Below are 20,531 nucleotides of genomic sequence, written 5' to 3'. Positions count from 1 at the left end.
TAATGGTTTTGACTATATAGGACTAATCCAATTGTAAGGAATATTGATATGTCATCAAGAGTATAAAAGAAGGAGCACTTGGGCAAGGACAGGAGAGCGAACTGCCATGTGCAAGACTTAACAGCTCTCAAGGCAGAATTGCTAGCTTTCACAATCTTCTCTAATTTTTAGTGAAAACACCATCGAAATCAAAGGTACAACTAGTTAATATTCCTGATAGATGAATTCAACAGAGAAGGCATTCCTGACAGAACATGTGACAGAGAAGACACTGAACATTCCAGAAGACACGTAGCCTGTTCATACAGCTCTACACCTTGTTATTCAATGAAGTAGCTGTACTTTTGTCTCAGCCTTTGAATACCACTTTTTGAGCTTTAGTCAATACACAAAAAGAAAGTAATAATATTGAGTTCTTAAACAGTCATATCATACTCTGAACATTAGCTATTTCTCACTTCACAGATCCTGCCAGACCTACGTTTACCCAGCACTTTGTTTAAATCGGAGGGTGGTGGTGATCTTTGACCTCGAGCATTTCCAGGCTGAAGCAGCTGATTCCACCGGTGAGCGAAGGTGTATCATTTTTGTTTTGTATTTTTACAACTGATCAGGTCATGGATACATAAGATCTTCATCTCATAGCCGAGTAATTGAACTCCAAACATTAACTCTGTTCCTGTTTCCACAGATGCTGCCATACCTGCTGAGTTTCTCCAGAAGATGATACGAACTGCAGATGCTACAGAATCCGAGATAACAAGGTGTGGAGCTGGATGATCACAACAGATGAAGGGTCTAGGCCCGAAACGTCAGCTTTCCTGCTCCTAAGATGCTGCTTGGCTTGCTGTGTTCATCCAGCTCTACACCTTGTTATCTGAGTTTCTCCGGAATATTTCTTTTTGAAATGTGCAGCATCCGCAGTATTTTCCCTGAAGATATCCATAATATTTCCTTAAGATATCCTGCCTGGTGCCTACAGATGGCAGGCGCACCATTCATTCAAAAGCTGCAGTACTCATTCCCGCGCTCTGAGTGAATCATGATTACATCATCGCATTTCCCGCGCCCGCGCTTTGGTCATTTTTTCGTAATGAATGGATGAGACGTCACTTTAGGCGCTCAAGCCAGCTCGACCAATCGAAGGACAAGGACAGCACCGCCAGCTGGCGTCTCGGCGGCTACAGGCGGAGGCGCGCATGCGTCACGCCCTCCGCCAGCGGGCGGCCCAGTTGTGCTACCACGCTGCCGGCTGAGCGTGCGCCGTACGTTAGCTGTTACCCGGGCGCGCCGTTACGTCAGAGACGCTCTCTTGCTTCTTCCCGGGCACAGTGGCCACGCCCCCTCCACCGCGTGGTGTCAAAGGTCAGCTAAGCCGGTCTCCCCTCCCCCTTACCCCCCTCCCCTCCCCTCTCCTATCTCTCTCTCACACTCGGCGCAATGGCGGAGCAGCAGCAGTTTTATCTCCTGCTCAGCAACCTCCTGAGCCCTGACAACACTGTCAGGAAGCAAGCCGAGGTAACTGCGGCACTCTCTTTACTTTGTCGTTCTTTTATTCTGGCTGGTGCTTGAGGCAGGAGGCACCACCCGAGTCAGGCTCGAGAGAGAGCACTTGGCCTACTCCGTGGGCCCGTGGCGAAGGAGTGTCTTCCCCAGCGCTGGGCTTGGGGAGGAGGCAGCGGCCCACGTGCAGCCGGCCTTGCCGATAAATCCTCAACCCATGTGCAAATCCCTGTACGCCTGCCTCTTTAAAACATTGGCGGAAACTGTGACTCTCCGCCCTTGGAGCAGAAAAGATTAACTCGGGGAGGAGGCGGTGAGATACAGTATAAAGGTGTTCGAAATCGGGATGGAGTAACTAAGGAGAGGCTTGTTTACATTGAGTCGCTGGAGTGTTAAATGTCTCCAGTTCTGGGCATTGCAGTTTAAGGCAGGGCGATGCAGGCTTCGGAAACGATACAGAAAAGATTTAGGAATTATGGTTCCAGGAATGAGGGACGTTAGTTGTATGGGTTAGTTGAAGAAACCGGGACTCCTCGAAGGGAAGGATGAGAGAATTTGTTTGAGGTATTCAAAGTCACGTGTGGCGTAGACAGAATCAAGTGGGCAAAGCCGTACCGATGAGCGGAAAGGTTGAGAGTCGAAGTCACCAACTTAAGTGATTTGCAAAAGAATCAAATAAATCTTTCTACACCACAGTTGGATCTGAGAATCTCTGGTAGAGGGCGATTCAGTCGTAACTTTCAAAAGTGAATTGTATAAGCACCTGAGAAATATAACTTACAATTCCATGGCGTGAGGGTGATAGAGTGGAATTGAGTTCTTGCAGAGAGCTAGCGCTCACCCTGTGTACTGAATGGCCTCCTGTGTTGTAACGTTGTGATTCTAGTGGCAGGAGAGACAATGACCAGCGGGTATGGATTTTTAAAAATTGCCAAATAAGTCGAAGATGGGCAGTTTGTTTTTCAAATTCGGGGATTTCATATATTCTATAATATGTTGGCAGATTGGAAACGGATTCAATAACTTTGAAATGGGAATTGAATAAGTATTCAAAAAGGAAAACAGAGCAGGGTTATTGGGGAAAAAGTGAAATTAATTGGTTAGGTTTTTCCAGGAATGAAGATGGAAAAATGGGCCCAATGGCTCTTCCTGTCTGCGGTATGAGTCTTGTGTGTGGGATAGCTGGTTCATTGGATTCCTCTTTGGATTTAAATACTCTTTTGAATTGCCGACTCAACTATTTGTTCTGTTTCATTGTGGAGATGATGGGTTTTAAATTAAACTAAAAATACAGGGTGCCATTGCATGCTTTTATTTGCACTAAAAGATTTCTGTAAATAAAAATCTTCCCCATTCATATTCTTGTATATTTGTTCTTTAACTTGTTTTTAACAACTTTCTCATCACGGGTATGGAGGAATCTGCTAGTAAGGTTTGCCTGGTGATATATATATATGTATAAATTGATAATGGATTTGTTTAATTCCAGCCGCAACTTATGTATTCTTTGTTTGCCTTTTATACTAGTGAAGTTACTACTTGTTAATGAAATATGATTACTTTCAAAAGGTCAGGTGTAATTTAAAGTCCTGTCATTTTAAAGGCTGCTTAGAGTGGGAAGTAAAATACTGTTTCTTGCTCCATATGTCTGAAGGTTAGTGAAGATAGGGTTGAAGTTGGATTAGTGTGATGCTTCCTATAGATGGGAACATGGTGTGTAGAGCAGAGCTAGTGACATGATTGAATTAATGAAAGGGAAGGTGATACGTATGGGACCGTTGTGAATATAATCTTCTGGAAGTATTGAGAGAAAAACGCTTTGGTTCTAAATAGGCCAGCACATTTGAATCATTAGTTTTGTCAGCATCTGTTCATGACTATATTCCATTTGATTAGTTGCTCAGAACTTGCTGCATCATTTGGTCATTTTAATTTGTACTGATTTAGTATTCTGTATTGAGGGTTGTTTCTACAAGCGGGACAGTGATAACAGTTATAGCTCAGTGGGTAATACCCTTGCCTCTAAGTGTGAAAGTTGTGTGCTCAGGTCCTATTACAGACTTGTCATAAAAATTAAGGCTGTTTTTCACAGGGCAGCACTGAGTGTTGCACAGTCAGAGGTGTGGTATTTTGGATGGCATGCCAAACCAAAGACCCATCTGTCAGGTGAGCATTAGAAGTAGCATCATGCCATTTTGAAGAATAGCAAGGTAGAACTGCCTAGTGTTCTGGTCAATATTCACCCCTCAACCAGCGCCTCAGATTTAACAGGTATATCATTATCATATTCCTGTTTGTGGGAACCTATTGTTCACAAATTGACAATCATTTTTGCAATGCAAGAAACATGAATCTATCTCTAAAAGTACTTAAATTACCAAGGTATTAAGCTGTGGAATTCCTTGTCTCAGACACTTGGTTTCCCTACTACTCTCTAAGACACAGCACGGTGGTCAGTGGTTAGCATTGCTGCCTTCACAGTGCCAGGGACCTGGGTTCAGAGCCAGCCTTGGCTGAATGTCAGTGTGGAGGTTTCACATTCTCCCCATGTTGGCATGGGTTTCCTCCCATGGTCCAAAGATGTGCTGGTTAGGTGGACTAGCCATGCTAAATTGCCCCGTTGTGTCCAAGGATGTGCAGGTCAGATGAATTAGCTGTAGTAAATTGGGATTGCGGGGATGGGTAGGGTTTTGTCTGGGTGGGGTGGGGGCGGGGTGCGGGGCGTTGCTCTTTGGGTCACTGCAGACTCAACAGGACACTTGGCCCCTTTCTGCATTGTAGGGATTCTATTCTATTTGTCTAATGTTGCTTCACATAACTCAAATCTTGATGCCTATGAAATGCTTTGTGACATTTTATGTTAGAGATGTATAACTAAAAGCTGGCAGAAATCAACTGTAAACTGTTGTCGGATAGCCTGAAGTTGTGAAAGGTTCTATAGAAATTCTAATTTTTATCTTCAAGAGTATTTACAAATACAGAAAATGAAATGTGCTTATTGAAATAAGTTGTAATTTTAAAATTTATTTTCCATTTGCCCTGTAAGCATTGGAAAGTTGTCATTAATGTTCTATTGTTGCCAACTGAAAAGTATATTAATATTTTAGTTTTGTATTATACGATTGCCTGTTTTCAAAGGAAAACTAGCTGGGGAATGATGTTTGGCACACATCGCATTGAGTTTACATTTAATGTGCTGTGGGATTTGTAATTTGTACAAATCACTTCTGTGTCTTGAGGGTAATTGTAAATGGCACTTCTGGGATTAGACTACGAATACAAATTCAAATATCAATTTGTTCCCAATACAATTGTATCGTGAACTTTTTACCATTTAAAGTTTTCTGCAAGTTTATACTTGTCTAGCAGTGTTTATGAAGGTTGTGGGAACGTGATTGTCCTAAATATGTCTGAGTCTGCGTTGGATTTAGTTGAGAAGTGCTGTAGCTGATAGCTAAAACATTTCAGCACCTTTAAGCCCGTAGTGTGCTTCGAGCAGTCCTAGGTCACTCAGCATCATGTTGGAGCAAAGTACTGAACCATCTCACCTCTAATGCAGATAAGCACACTACTGCACAATTCTTCATAAATGGTTATTCCTCCTTGTGTCTGTTCACCTGATACTTTTGTGAAGAATTGTCAAAACGGTAACAGATTTGTGGATTTTCTTTCAGTAACCCAAACAGACTTTCACTGCTTAGAATCCAACTCCCAAGTTGAAAGACTGGCCTAAATTCGCTAATCTGATCAGTTCCCCTTCGTTTCACAAGACTATCGTATGCTTTACTCAAACTGGTTGCATTTAACTGAAGCTGAGAAATAACATGTTAAACAGTTTAAATAATATTAGAATTTATTACATATTATGCATTACCAGCCATTGTTTAACACTCCAGAACCCTGGTTGACACTCCTTGCAGCAGTAGGAGAACAGCGAGTTACAAGTGAGACATTAAACTGGGACCCTATCAGGTGCATACGAAAGATCACTAATTCAAAGAGGCAGTGTGTGTCATATTTGATTTTGTCCTGAAGCTCCTGGAATCCTCAGCCTTGTGACTTGGGTACTGGCTCTACCAGCAGAGCCATGATACTTGTGATGTATACTGGCTAAGTTTGTGGCATATTGCTAGTTCACTGTCTTCAGTGGGTGTGAATTTTGAAGATAGTGTGTTTAGTCCATATAATACTGGGTTTTAACTGGCAGAGCTAGTTAGACACCGAGAATCTAAATATCCACACTTGATATTTTCCATTTCTGAATCCCCTAACATCATTAATATTTGTGGAGGTTATCATTGACTCGAATTAATGGGCCAGCAGTGGGGAAAAATGCCGTTAAGTGGATCAAGCTTTGAGCAGGCTGAGTTGAATGGCTCATGTCTTGATTCCTCATAGCCTTGCAAGTATCTTCAAGGCATTTGTCAAAGTGTACTAGAAGCCTCACTGTGTGCAGCCACACTGGCGCTGAGCACCATCCAGGGCAAAGCTTTTTCCGCTTCCACCAGCTTGAACAGCTATGCTGTCTGCTGCAGTGGGATGATCATGTTCTACCATTCACAGGATACACCATGGCACCTCACCGAGGCTTCTTCATCAGTGTTACTACCTGCAAGTTCGGCTTCAATTCTCGCACCTTCCTGGTTTGGGGAGAGATTGCTGTTCTTCCATTGTTGCTGGGCCAAAATTCTAGAACTCTGTGTGAATAGCGCTGTTTGTGTACGTACACCAGTTAGACTGCAGTGTTTTCTCATCAGCATCTTCTCCAGGATAGTTAGGGACAGCATAACCTGTGACACTGGAGACAGTAAGTACTACAGATACTGGAACTTAGAGTTAATAAATACGGAGCTGGAAAAGCTCAACAGGTCAGACAGCATCCTAGGAGCAGGAAAGTCAACGTTTTGTGCCAAAACCTTGTCAGAACTCCTGAAGGGTTTCAGCCCGAAATGTTGACTTTTCTGCTCCTTGGAAACTCTATAGCCTGTGACAGTCATATTCAATGACTTAAAAACTCTTCTAAGGCAGAAAATATTCTGGTCATGGTTACATATTGTGCAGTACTATTGGTGAAAATGTTGAAAAAATTCAAATGAGAGCACATTAGTAGATATGTTGTTACATCAGCAATCTGTGGTCATAAAGTGACGTTACCTAGTTAATGTAAACACACATCCAAAGAACTGGATGCTGGAAATTGCAAATAAAAACTGCAATTGTTGAAAAAACATAGTTCTGGCAGCATCTGTGAACAGCAAGCATAATTAATGTTTTGGGTCCTTTGATCCTCTTTCAGAACTAGTTAGACTGCTCGAGGGACTAATATCTTACATAGGACATTGAGAAATCCCTCCTTTTTTTATAGTGCTGTGTCCCACTGTAAACAGCAAGTTTATTTCATTTGTGCTGCACTGGCCTAGATTATGGTGCCAGCCTCACTAGACAGAATGCTTTGCTTCATTTGCAAACAGGCCCTTTGTGTTACATATGAGAGGTTTTGTAATTCAGTTTGTTCATTCATTCTTAAAAATGCCAGCGTTTCTATTCTTACGCCTAGTGGGGAATTCCATTATGGATTCAATAAGCTTCATCTGTCTAGTCAGAGCTGAGCTTCTGCTGGCTGCTGAATGGTCATCAAAGCCAGTCTTTTATCAGTTGCAACACTTTTAAACATCAGCACATTCATTCTTAAAAGACAATTGGTTAAAATCTGAAAATAGATAAGTTAATGTTCATTGAACTTTGTAATCCTGATGGGAGATATTATTGTTTGTTCTGAAATCACTTATTCTGCATTATGGTGCAGTGTTAACAGCAGTGATCACTGGAATATGCAACAACTGTGAAAAGAGATGCAACGCTATTGGTCACCTGAAATGTATGTTAGGGCAGTCATTGTTAATGAGTGCCGTTATCACTTAAGTGCATTAACCCTTTGAAAGAGGATTTCTTTGCTTGGAGTTTCTGTAAATGTCGTAGGTTGAGCTGTTATATTCCAGACTGTGCTCCTTAAATTTTCTCCTGAAGGAACATCTTTTGATTCCTACAGGTGCTGTCAGCTCTCTCATCTGTTTTGTGTAGCTCAGTGGGGGCATTGCAGACCCATTTCATTCTGTCCAAGTTGAGACTTCCTGGCGGAGATTTTTGGATGCCGTGCTTAGAGGAAAGAACCATGAGCCATGTTTATTTCTGGTTCTTGCCTGTCAAATGTTGAGGCCAACTGTAGCTCTTGCTCCGCTGCCCGAAACAAGATGGATAAAGCAGCAGGGGTGCACTTGATTCAGAGATAGTGGGAACCGCTGATGCTAGAGAATCTAAGGTAATAAGATGTGGAGCTGGATGAACACAATAGACCAAGCAGCATCAGAGGAGCGGGAAAGCTGATGTTTCGGGTCTAGACCTGAAGGGCCCTGACCAATACGTCAGCTTTCCTCCTCCGATGCTGCTTGGCCTGCTGTGTTTATCCAGCTTGTTATCTCAGGTGCAACTGAACCTGGCTGTAACTTTTGGCTTTCACACCCTTTCAGGAAAATCTTTCATTACTAAATGATACAATTTCTTTTCTCTGGTATGGGTCTGTAATCCTGTCAAGTCGCACACAACCATTTTGCTGTGAGGGAAGGCAGTCAAACAGCAATTGAGACAGTAAATCAATCACCACAATTTCAAGCCAGTTATCCACCAAATTTGCATAAGCAATAGATTTAAATTATGACCTAATCTGGTGAACTTCCATGTGTTACATCTTGTTATTGACTGACATCAAGATATTACAATTTTTTTGTTTCAAGATGTGGTCATCACTGGCTAGGCCCATTCCAAATTGTTAAGAGGCCTGTTTGTTGTGTGTTTGGAATTGCATGTAACCCAGACCAGGTAAGGATGGCAGATTTCTTTCATCAGAGGACATAGTGAACTGAGTGTTTTACTAACAATCAACATCATTCCATTAGACACTTAGTTCCAGATTTTTACTGGATTCACATTCCACTATGTGATCTGGGTGGGACTTAAACCTGGGTCACCAGAGCATTATCTGAGTCTCTGGATTAATGGCCCAATGATAGAACCAGTAGGCCAGCTTTTTAGGGAAGAAAGTTCCAGTTTCTGTCATTCTTTGTTTGAAGAGGTGCTTTTTGATATCTTTTAAATGACTGAGTTTTAAATTTTAATGTTTATGCAATTCTAACAACACTGTAGCCAAGTGACCTGCTGTCATTAAGAGATCAAACAAGACAGCTTTAAATGTACAAACAGTTGCTCAAAGTTAAATCAGGACACTACTGCAGGGTTGCCAATGACTTCTGGTTACACGTGTTAGAATACCCAGATGTGCCTTGACGTGGAATATCAGGGACGTGAATGAAGATTCCAAAAAGGCTGCAGGTCCATCAGAGAAGAAGGTTCCATTAAAAACACAGGCTGGGAAACTATCAATTGCAATAAACAGATGAGAGAAACGCTATCTTGAATTGTACTCATTTTAAGCAGCTGTAGAAAATTATTTGCCTTCTGAGGCTGTTCATCATTGACTGCCTCTTTCCATAACATCATGTAAGACAACTGCCATGACGGAGTGGCATTGGACCCTCTTGCGATCTACATCAGGGTCAAACAAGTTTACATTTTAACACTGACCCTCTTAATATATATTTTCTTGATGCTGTCGTATGCCTTCAGGCTGTCCACACAGGGTGATTATTTACACATCAGAACTGCTGGAAAGCTATCCAAGCCAGCTGCTCTGAGATTCAAGTATGCACTAACATTTACTGCTGAGGAAAATCTTGGTGGCAAATGTATAGATTTGCTGATTCCTGCATGGTTTCATTCAGCCATCAGTACTAGGAAGACTAATGTCCTGACCCAGGACATTGTAATAATGTCAACTATCAACCTTCGCTGATACATTGTCAATGATGGTAGTTTCACATTCAAAGTTCTGAATCAGCAGAAATCTGTCACATGATGCTGCTATCAACGCACACAATTTACAAAGCTTTAATCTAAAAGTTACAGCCTGATTGTGAAACGTGCAACCTGACCAAGAACACCCAAATGAGTCTACCAAGCCTATGACCTCCATGTTCTCCTGTATAGTGGCGACACAGCTCTTTACTTAAAAAGGACGTAGCCTTAAAAAAAACTATAGGTCAGTTAGCTTAACATCTATCATTGGGAAAATGTTTGAGTCTGTTGTAAAGGATGTAACAGCAGACCATTTAGAAACACAACCAAGCAGCAGCATGGCTTCACAAAAAGGGAAATGATGCATGACACATTAGATAGCATTTTTAAAGAAAGATACAAACAGGGTAGATAATGGAGAAGCAGTGGATGTAATATATTTGGACTTTCAGAGGGTGCTTAATAAGGTACCACATCTTAGACTACTAATTTAGAGAAGAGCCTGTGGGTTGGAGATAGCCAATTAATGTCAATAAAGAATTGGCTTACTAACAGGTGACCAAAGAAAAGTCAAGAACAGTGGCTGCTGGAATTCTGAAACTGAAACAAAAACAAAGTTTGAGAAACTCAGCAAGTCTAGCAGTCTCTATAGAAAGAATTAATGCTTCTAACAAAGGGTCTTTGGGCTCAAAACATTAACTCTGCTTTGCACCTTATATGTTTTGAGTCCAAAGACACTTTGTCAGAAGCATTAATTCTCTTTCATAGATGCTGCCAGACTTGCTGAGTTTCTTCAAAACTTTGTAATAGACATTTGGGATGAGTGAGTTATTTTCAATATGGCAACCTGTAACCAGTGGAGTGCCACGTGGGTCTGTGATGGACCCACTATTTACTCTTATTACTGATTTGAATAACAAAGGTGAATATGTAATAGTCAAGTTTGTGGATGGCATGAAAAGGTGGAATGAAAAGGTGGAAAGGCAAGTAAGTGATGAGGATGACACACAGATACGACAGAGGGATATGGACAAGGAAAGCGATTTTTAAAAACTTGACTGAATATATAAAGTTAAGAAATTGAGGTTATGTACTTTGGCAGGAAAAATGGAGAAGCTGAATGTTACTTAACTGGAATAAAACTAGAAATTTGCATCACAAGGATATCGGAATTCTCATACATCACAAAAAGCTTACACATAGGTTCAACAAATAGGGGAGGCAAATAGAATGTTGGCATAATCTCAAGTGTCACCTGTTTTGGGTAGAGATAAGGAATTTCTTGAGTACGTGAATTAATAGTTCTTTACCACAGGGCTGTGTGGGTTGGGTTGTTAGTTATATTCAAGGTTGAGATAGACAGATCCCTAATTCGTAAGGGAATTGAGTGTTATGGGGAAAAGACAGGAAATTGGACTTGAGGATTGTTGGATCAACAGCAGAGTCAAGTCAGAGCTGAATAGCCTGCTACTTTCACAAGTTATGGACGATATGTGCTTGGCAGGAGAAAAAGCTGAACAATTTCTACCTTCACTGTCCTAATCTGTTGTTAGCAACTCTGAGGACGGGGAGCATGCTGTATCCACTATACACTCGTTGCTAAGCCACTGGCTTAGCCGCAATCGTCAAATGGAAAAGTACCGTGTAGCCAAAACATTCTTTACAGTGAACTGACCGCTGGGTCTCTACCTGCCCTACTTCTGTAGGGACACCTGTGAATGAGATATGAAGGTGGCTGACATTGCTGTATATTGAGCCATGGCCTCAAAAGGTGAACACAAACTTGAAGCTCAGCTATTTGAAAAGAGAAAACAGGCCAGCAAATCATACACCACCCTTGCTCTATTACCTTCCTGTGCAGTAACTGGAGCAGATACTGCTTTGCAAGAAGGGGGCTCCCAAAGAAAACCTGATGATGCTTAACAATACTGACCATCCAGGATACAAACCATATGTCTTGTGAGGCAAAAGATTGTCACAGCTATGCTGTAAGGGCCTTGGGTCTTGCCTGAGGTGCTGCACCCAGCTATGAATATAGCTGTGTAAAAGAATTCTCGGCGGTTCAACAGGTTGTAACATTTTTATCTCTTTCTTTTTTTATTCCAGCTCCCTCAAAATAAAGACAAGCATTGCATTAGCTTCTCCTTTCTCCACTTGATCAGATTTTAGTTCATTTACGAGCAGTGAGAATCACTGCATTGCCAGTGTTTGTTGCTAATCTCCAATTACACCTTGAGATACTAGTGGTGAGCTGTCATGTTTAACAGCTGCTGTCCGTTCATACAGTGCTGTTAGAAATGGAGCTCCAGAATTTCAGTCCAATAACAATGACGGAATAGTGATATAGTTCCAACTCATGAAAATATGTGGCTTGGAGGGAAATTTGCAGGAAGTTATGTTTCCCTCCATCTGTTAGCCCAATTCTTCTAGATTACAGTAGTTGTGGATTTGGAAGCTGCTGTTTTAAGGAATCTTGAAGAGTTGTTGCAGTGTATCATGCAGATGGTGTACACTGTTACCAGTGTGCATCTGAAGGTGGAGGGTTTGCATATTTGCAAGTGTTAGATGGGGTGTCTATCAAATCGATTGCTTTTTCCCAGGTAGTATCAAGTTTTGAGTGTTGTTGGAGTTGCAGTCGTCCAGGCAAGTGGAAAATGTTTTATTTATACCCCTCGCTTCCACTTTGTAGATAGTGGACAGGTAGATGTCAGAAGTCCTAGCATCTGAGCTGTTTACATGCGCAATCTTTACATGTCTAGTTCAGTTTCTGGTCGTTGGTAATCCTCAAGGTGATAGTGAGGCAATCAGCAATGATTAGTTTGTATTTTTGTGACTGTATCTATGTTGGGTAATAGCAGGTTGTTTCTGGCAAGAGTGTCTTTCCATTTGGTAACCTAAGCTTTGCTTCACTGAGGTAAACCAGTTTAAATGTTATCAGACTTGAATCACATAATGTGCTTGGATGCTAACTTCTTCAGGGATAACCTATAAATGTCTTCAATTACAACTAGGCTGTCAGATGTTTTTCTTTCTTTATTGGATTCTCCTAGCAATTCAAATATTTATCTAATGGCTGAGATAATGGGAACTGCAGATGCTGGAGAATCCAAGATAACACAGTGTGGGGCTGGATGAACACAGGCCAAGCAGTATCTTAGGAGCGCAAAAGCTGACGTTTCAGGCCTAGACCCTTCGTCAGGAAAAGAAGAAAAAGCTTTTTCTGATGAAGGGTCTAGGCCTGAAATGTCAGCTTTTGTGCTCCTAAGATGCTGCTTGGCCTGCTGTGTTCATTCAGCCCCACACTTATCTTCTATTTATCTAATGGCTCTATTTTGAGTTGGCTCCTTTCTTTAAGGTAGCATTCAATGATATATTTTAAGTACTCACAATTTTGGAATGAAGATAATCTTACAGTTTGTGCTACACAATTTTTAAACTGTTCTTATGCTTTTTGAATCCTGTTTCTTTTCTGTTTTAGAGGCTCAACTCCCTAAAATTTCCCTGCTAGTTAGTATAGATGGCAGACAATGCCATGCATGCATATTTCAAAAGTAGTCTGTAGTTTTATAAAGTCTCTTTTTATTTAAAGAGAGTCTTCATTACCTTTATATACATACAAGCATTTATTATTTAAATGTCAATTTTCAACAATATCGCATTACTTAATGTTTTTGTTATTCAGGAAACATATGAGAACATCCCTGGCCAATCAAAGGTCACATTTCTTTTGCAAGCACTCAGGAATGCAGCGGCTGCAGAAGAGGTAATTATCAAAATCTTTGCTTTCTCTTTGACCCAGCGTTGAAAAGCGTTCAGTGGATGAGGAGCAAAGATTTGAGTTGATTTAGTGCAGGATGAGTGGTCAAAACTTGTCCTAGTTCTTTCATCTTCAGGATGTGTGAACGGATTGAATTGGGATTCTAAAGCTATATTTCAATGTGAACAAGGTCTAAATTTGTCCCACACCACTGAAAGTTATCATCCACTATTTATAACTTTTAAACCTCATTTACATTTTTCAGAAAGTCTGGAATGAAGTCATGTTAAAGACTGATTGCATTATTTTAATAGAATATATGATTGTGTTTTCACAGTCATGATAACTTAGTAAAATGTTGCCAAGCCCTTAGAGTCATTATGAAACAGAATTTGACAAGTCCTACGCACTGATATAACAGGCGGCCTAAAGCTTTGTGAAAGTGGGTTTAACAGACCATCTTAACTCAGGTGATGAGGTTGCGTGGAATTTCAAAGCTTTAATGAATTAGCAGTTAAGGCATTAATTCTTTAACGTTTCACTACTTTCAACTGTGGTATAATGGTGAGCAGGCAATTTCTGTGGAAAACATCACTGATGTCATTGTCTGTTGATGTGGTTGGTGTAGAAATTCACTGGATAGAATTCAGTTCCGTCATTGGAGCATATGTTTTAAGGGATGTAGTTCAGTATGGAAGGGTCAAGGACGGATGTTGCACCTGGCAGGGGAATGCCATTTGTGCTTTTGGCCAAGGCAGTATTTGTAATGAGAGGGGCAGAATTCAAGTTAGGGAAATTCAGATATGACATATGGGCGTGGAATTAAAAGGCAATGACTTATTCTGCGGGTATGAGGCAGCTGAGAGGATAATTGTACAGGTTATTAACTTTGGAAATAAAGGAATCGATAAAAGTTAATGACCCTGCCTTTGTCTACATTGCCTCTTTCATAGGTAGCTTGTTTTCAATGAGTCTTTTAAACTTTCCTCCAGAGCTCAACTGAATTCCTGATTTCACAGTTTTTCATGGTACAAGTTTGTGTGAGCAGAAGGGTGAAAACGATGAGCAGGTTTGACGACACAGATGGCAAGGGCATTCTTTCTGTCGTGAAAAACACAGAACCTTCCATGAAATTGAAGTTCAGAGAGGCATTGGCGTATTAACAGTGCCACAGGGCTAGTAACCCAGAGGCCTAGGTAGATGCTCTGGGGACACGACATCCTGTAATGGTGCCTGATAGAATTTTAAATTCAACGATCAACGACCAGACAAAAGTGAAAGTCATTTCTGTCCAGTTTCCTGCAAAAAAAATCAATTCACCTAATTCTGTACCCTTTTTCTGATATTTGGAGTTGAAGGATTGAGCTTTCAATACTGTGATGTAACATAAATGTGCATTAACATTTTAGTATTCTGAAATACCTGATATACCTGATATATATTTAATAATTCACTCCTGGGTGCAGGGAACATAGTGTTGTGTCTAGCCCAACAGCATTTGATAGAATGTACCCAGAAAAGAACTATTTCAACTACTGAAATACAGACGTGCCCTTGTATGATTATGAAGAGCTTCCCTTGTTTATTTTATTGAAACTGTTCTCACTAGTAGGAAAGTTCGTAACCAGCAGACCTAGATTTAAGGCAAAGGAACCAGAGGCGAGAGTTGAAATTTTATTGCTTGGTTCATTTATGCTGACCTGAAAGGATGAGGGCTCAAATAATAAAATTTGCCTGGGAATTAAACATAAACTGGTGAAGGAAACTATTTTCCATTGGTGTCAGGAAGGACCAGGGCTGATTGAAACAGTTATTCAAAGGAATAACTCTCTAAATCGGTGATCAACTTAAACTTCTAGAAGATATTGCACTGAGAATGGTCTAATCGCATTTTTCTTTACGTGCAGGTAAGACAGATGGCTGCAGTTTTAATGCGGCGAATGCTGTCTGCATCTTTTGATGAGGTATTCCCGAGTCTAGCACCTGATGTACAGAATGCAGTCAAAGATGAACTGCTTCTGGGTATCCAAATGGAGGGATCGTCTAACATCAGAAAGAAGACTTGTGATATTGCAGCAGAACTGTCACGGAATCTAATTGGTTAGCAACTTAAAATATCTTTAATTTCTTATTGAGCTTCAATGTTTCTTAGAAATGGTATTTTACAGCAACGTTTTATTAAGTGTAAATTTTAGTATATATTTAGAACAAGTTTGGATTTTTCCTTCTGTTTCTTTTCATGCCCCTCCTTTGCGCACATTAATATTAAATTGAAACACTGATTTTTGTATAAAGTTTATAAAGTGTGAAAGTTGTTTGCCTTTGGACTGTTTACTCAATGCATAAGTGGATATCTGAACTGTGTTAACTGCAGCGCTGTGAAAAGCACTGAATTGATATGCATTCTACTCCTTCCGGCCATACACTCTGACGCCGTCTTCGCTGACTAATTAAACTTGAGTCTGGACATGCATTCTTTTGGTGTCAGCAGCGATTCAATGCTGGTTTGCCTCAGAGTCACAAGATTCCAGGTTCAAATCTTACTGTGGAGACTGAGCACAAAAATTAAGATTGACACTGCAGTGCAATATTGAGGGAATGCTGCACTGATAGGTGTTGTTTGTTAAACCGAAGCCCCATCAGCCTATTTCATGATGGATATAAAAAAAATCTTGGAGTCCTCTTTTGAAGAAGAGAATGTATACTGCGTCAGCTGTTCCTGTTGTGGCCTCCTCTACATCAGGGAAACCAAGCAGAGGCTTGGAGACCGCTTTGCAGAACACCTCCGCATGGTTCACATTAAACAACTGCACCTCCCAGTCGCGAACCATTTCAACCCCCCTCCTATCCTGCAGAAGACATATCTACCCTGAGCCTGCTGCAGTTCCACAATGATACTACCCAAAGGTTGCAGGAACAGTAACTCATATTCCGCTTGGGAACCTTGCAGCCCAGTGGTATCAATGTGGACTTCACAAGCTTCAAAATCTCCCCTCCCTGTACCGCATCCCAAAACCAGCCCACTCGCCCCTGCCTTCCTAACCTGTCCTTCCTCCCACCTATCCCCTCCTCCTACCTCAAGTCGCACCCCTTATCCCTCCCCGTTGACCTGTCTGTCCTCCCTGGACTGACCTATCCCCTCCCTACCTCTCCACTTACACCCACCTTTTACTAGCTCCAGCCCGCATGTTTGACCAGTCTCTCTCTCCTCCCCACCTATCTTCTCCGTCCATCTTCTATTCCCCTGCCCCTATTTATTTCAGAACCCCCTTGCCCCTCCCCCGTTTCTGAAGAAGGGCCCAGGCCCAAAACGTCAGCCTTCCTGCTCCTCTGCTTGGCCTGCTGTGTTCATTCAGCTCTACACCTTGTTATCTCAGATTGCCCAGCATCTGCAGTTCCTACTATCTCTAGCAGTTATTCCTGGTATCTTGTTCAATATCTATCCATCAATAAACTTAGCAAAATACGGATTATTAGGTTACTTTCACATTTTATTTTTGAGTTTTCTGAGCTAAATTAGCTACTATTTTTCCTACATTACAACTTTGGTTATCCTTCAAAAGTATTTTTTTGGCTCCAAAGTGCTTTGAAGATGTTTGATAGTTGCGAAAAGCATTATATAAATCCAAGTCATTTCATTTATGCCACCAAATTTAACATTTTAAAAAATCTGTGGTAATGTAACGAATACCATAAGTTTAGCTGTTGGTGATGGTAGTGAAATAAATGGACATTTGAACAAGTAAAAGTATGGACACAGAAAATAGGCTGAGGCTTGCTAAATAGTTGTGGGATATTCTGGAAGGTTACAGGTACCTGTGAAGCCAAACGTATCTTGAGCAGACGGTGGAACGTAGAGGGTTGTAGTTCCAGAGGATGAGCTCCTGGCAGTATTAATGACATATGATCATTTGCAATTACATGAACATTGAGTGAAACAAAAATCCAAACAAAGCCTGGAGGAAGTTTCCCATATGAGAGAGATTGAGCAGTTTAAGCCTGTGCTTGCTAGAGTTTAAAAGAAAGAGGGGAGATTTGGTTTGAGGCATATTAGGTGCTAAAGGAGTTTGACAGTATAGAGTGGATGTTTTCCCTTCTCAAGCAATCTAGAACGAGAGACCACAGTTTTTAAGGTTAAGAGGTGGCAGATTTTAAAACACAGTTGAGAAATTGCTCCTCTCAAAGAGTTTATGAATTTATTGAATTCACCACTGTGTAGTGCAGTGGATGCTGAATAAATTTGAGGTAACTTTTTAACCAGTTAATAATTTGGCATAAATAAATGAATTAAATAATTTGCTTGGAATCTGAAACTCAATACTGCACTTAAGTGATTAGAGTCACTGCACTTGTACATGAGGGAGAACAAAGTCGAAGCGTATTGGTAGCAATACAAGAAGTGGAACCAGAAGTGGTTGCTCAAATTGTTGTGCAGATTGAGCTGTTCCTAAACTGTAAGTTCTGTTTATTAAATCAATCTTTCATTTGGGTGACGGGCAGACTAATCAAAGTGAGTGAATGAATGACTTGCCAGACAATATTCCTGAACAATTTATTCAAACTGAAGATGTTGCTTGTTTATATTTAGATGATGATGGAAACAACCAATGGCCAGAAATTTTGAAATTTCTCTTTGAATCTGTCAGCTCCCAGAATGTGGCGTTGCGTGAAGCTGCTTTGCACATTTTCTGGTAAGTTCCATTTCTTGACTGTCTCCAAATTGAAGTTTGTGCATCTAAAGGATGAGAGCATATCATAGAATTGACCTCAGTGTGGATGAGCGCTGCGCAGTCAGATATTATAAGTGTCTTCTCAGTTCTCCTGTTTCCATTGGAATACTGAAGTGTCTAATGATTGCAGTTTTTTGTTTAAAAACTTGCAGCATTGAGACATTCAGCTATCTGGTGCTCGTCTTGAAAACAGCTGTCGAAAGTTCAATAGGGTCCTGTTGTGGTGCAGTAGTGCCCCTTACCCCTGGACTGGGAGGCCTGCATTCAAAGCCCACCTGCTCCAGAGGCATGTAATTACATCTCTCAAGAGGTTGATTAGAAAAATTAGGTCAATAACTTGTTTTAAAAAGTCTAAAGTTCAATGCCCCCTGCCTCCTTACCTCATCCTTGTGGTCTTAATTACCCGTAACAGACTTTGCATGTAAATTAATCAATCGGAGAACATGGATGATTTGTTGGTGGTAGTTAATATTTGAAAAAAACAGGATAATTTGATTATGGAGTGAAAAAAGTTCAGTTGTGTCTAAGAGCATTTGATTTATTTTAAATATCTAAATTTCTGTAAAGAGCTGTTGTGGCACAGTGCAGGGTCCCTATCTCTGAACTAGGAGAGCCAGGTTTAAGTGACACTACCACCATAATGTACAACTCTTGTGGAAAAAGGTACCTTTTGGGTCCCCTTTTCAATCTTTCTCCTCACCTTAAACCTGTGCCTCGTAGTTTTGGACTCCATTATCCTGGGGAAAAGACCTTCGCTATTCGCTCTCTCCATGCCTCTCGTGATTTTATGAACCTCCTATAAGGTCACCCATCAGCCTTGACACTCCATAGAAATAAGTCCCTGTTTATCCAGTCTCCTCTTAAAACATGAGCATTTCAGTCTCAGTAACATTCTTATAAATCCAGTTTAATAACATCCTTCCCATAGCAGGGTGACCAGAATTGTATGCAGCCCTCCAAATGTGGCCTTAACAATGTCTTGTACTGTTGTAATATGACATGCCAACCCCAATGCTCTGACCAATGATGGCGAGTGTGCCAAATGCTGCCTTCAAACCCTGTCTAACTGTGATGACAATTTCAAGGAACTGTGTACTTTCACCCGAGATGCCTCTGTTCAACAATACTCCCCGGGGCCCTACCATCAGCTATTTAAGTCCTGCGATTTCTCTCTCTCGGCTGTGCTGACTGCCCTGTGGGGCAGAACGGTCGCTTAGTGGTTCGCACTGCTGCCTCACAGGGTTGGGGACTTGGGTTTGATTCCAGCTTCAGGTGAATGTCTGTGTGGAGGCTTCATGTTCTCCCCATGTCTCTATGGATTTGCTCTGGTTCCTCCCACCGTTCAAAGATGTGCAAGCTAGGTAGATTGGATATGCTTAAAAAACAACTGCCATAAGGTGTCAAGGGATGTGCAGGCTAAGTGGATTTGGCCATGGGGAATGTGGGGATGGCGTGAGTTTGGGTGGGATGTTCTTTGGAGGCCCAGTGTGAATTTAATGGGCCAAATGGCCTGCTTCCACACTGTAGGGATTCTATGATAATCAGTACTTACCTTTCCAAGAGCATATAAATCCAGTCTCTCAATCTCCTCCGTCAACTTACCCACTGCAGGTTGTAGGCTCACTGGTCTGTAGTTCCCTGGGTTTTCATGCAGGCTTTCTTAAATAATGGCACCACATTACCCACCCCTCCAGTCTTCCAACACCTCAACTGTGGCTTTCAATGATACAAATATCACTACTGAACTGAGATGAACGTGAGTTTTAACATTTTGTTGTGCATTCATTTCATTTTCTCCTTACATATGACCCCCCGCGTCAATCTACCTTGTTTAAACTATTTTTCTAATCAACCTGTTCAGATGTTATTGCACACCTCTTGAACAGGTCCATCTTGAACCCAGGCCATCGGTCTCGTTAAGTTGCTGTTCTGTTTATTTTTGAGCATTTGTGGGGCCACTTTTAGAACACTGTTTACAATTCTGGTCACCCTTCTATAGGAAGGATTTTGTTAAACTTGAGAGGGTGCAGAAAAGGTTTACGAGGGTTTTGCCAGTACTGGAGGGTTTCTGTTAAGGAGAGGCTGAATGGGTCGGGCCTTTTCTTCCCCTCTGAATGTCGGAGGAGAAGACAATGCAGAGGCTTATAAAATCATAAGCATAGATAAGGTAAATAGCCAAGTTTCTTCCCCCAGGGTGGGGAGTCCGAAGCTAGTGGGCATAAGTTTATGGTGAGAGGAGTGAGCCATAAAAAGCACTGAGGGATAGGTTTTTCATACAGAGGGTGGTGAGTGTATGGAATGAGCTGCCAGAGGACGTGGTGGAGGCTGGTACAATTACAACATTTTAAAAGGCATCTGGACGGTGCTTATGAATGACGGTACATGAATAGGAAGGGTGTAGAAGGAAATGGGACAAATGTTGGTAAAGGGGACTAGGTTAGATTTCGATGCCTGGTTAGAGCAGATGAGCTGGTCCGAAGAGTGTTTTCCATGCTGTATGATTGTGTAATTGAGATGTGACGGCTAAATCCAAAGCAATCTGAAATTGTTAAAATGGAACGATTTTGTATAATGAGTTTTATTTCGCCATGAGATATGAACATTACTGTTAAAACCAACGTTTGTTGCTCATC

At 41.3% G+C, this 20,531-nt stretch overlaps 1 protein-coding gene across 3 annotated transcripts in view; it reads left to right on the top strand.

Moving 5' to 3' along the window:
• The first annotated feature begins 1,401 nt into the window (after positions 1–1,401).
• The window catches only part of kpnb3 (karyopherin (importin) beta 3), a 63,879-nt gene continuing 44,749 nt past the window's right edge, over positions 1,402–20,531 (top strand). For 2 of the 3 annotated variants that reach the window (XM_048532742.1, XM_059646477.1), the window contains exons 1-4: positions 1,402–1,518; positions 13,094–13,174; positions 15,076–15,268; positions 17,757–17,859. In XM_048532742.1, coding sequence (XP_048388699.1) covers positions 1,441–1,518; positions 13,094–13,174; positions 15,076–15,268; positions 17,757–17,859 — 455 coding nt within the window. In that variant the 5' untranslated portion in view covers positions 1,402–1,440. The remainder of the gene's footprint in view (positions 1,519–13,093; positions 13,175–15,075; positions 15,269–17,756; positions 17,860–20,531) is intronic. The other variant, XM_059646476.1, reaches the window with a different exon arrangement.

This window comes from Stegostoma tigrinum, chromosome 6, assembly GCF_030684315.1.
Source record: "Stegostoma tigrinum isolate sSteTig4 chromosome 6, sSteTig4.hap1, whole genome shotgun sequence".
In the NCBI taxonomy this organism is placed as follows: Eukaryota; Metazoa; Chordata; class Chondrichthyes; order Orectolobiformes; family Stegostomatidae; genus Stegostoma; species Stegostoma tigrinum.
Note: the sequence above shows the minus strand (reverse complement) of the source record. Positions and strands in the feature narration are given on the sequence as shown.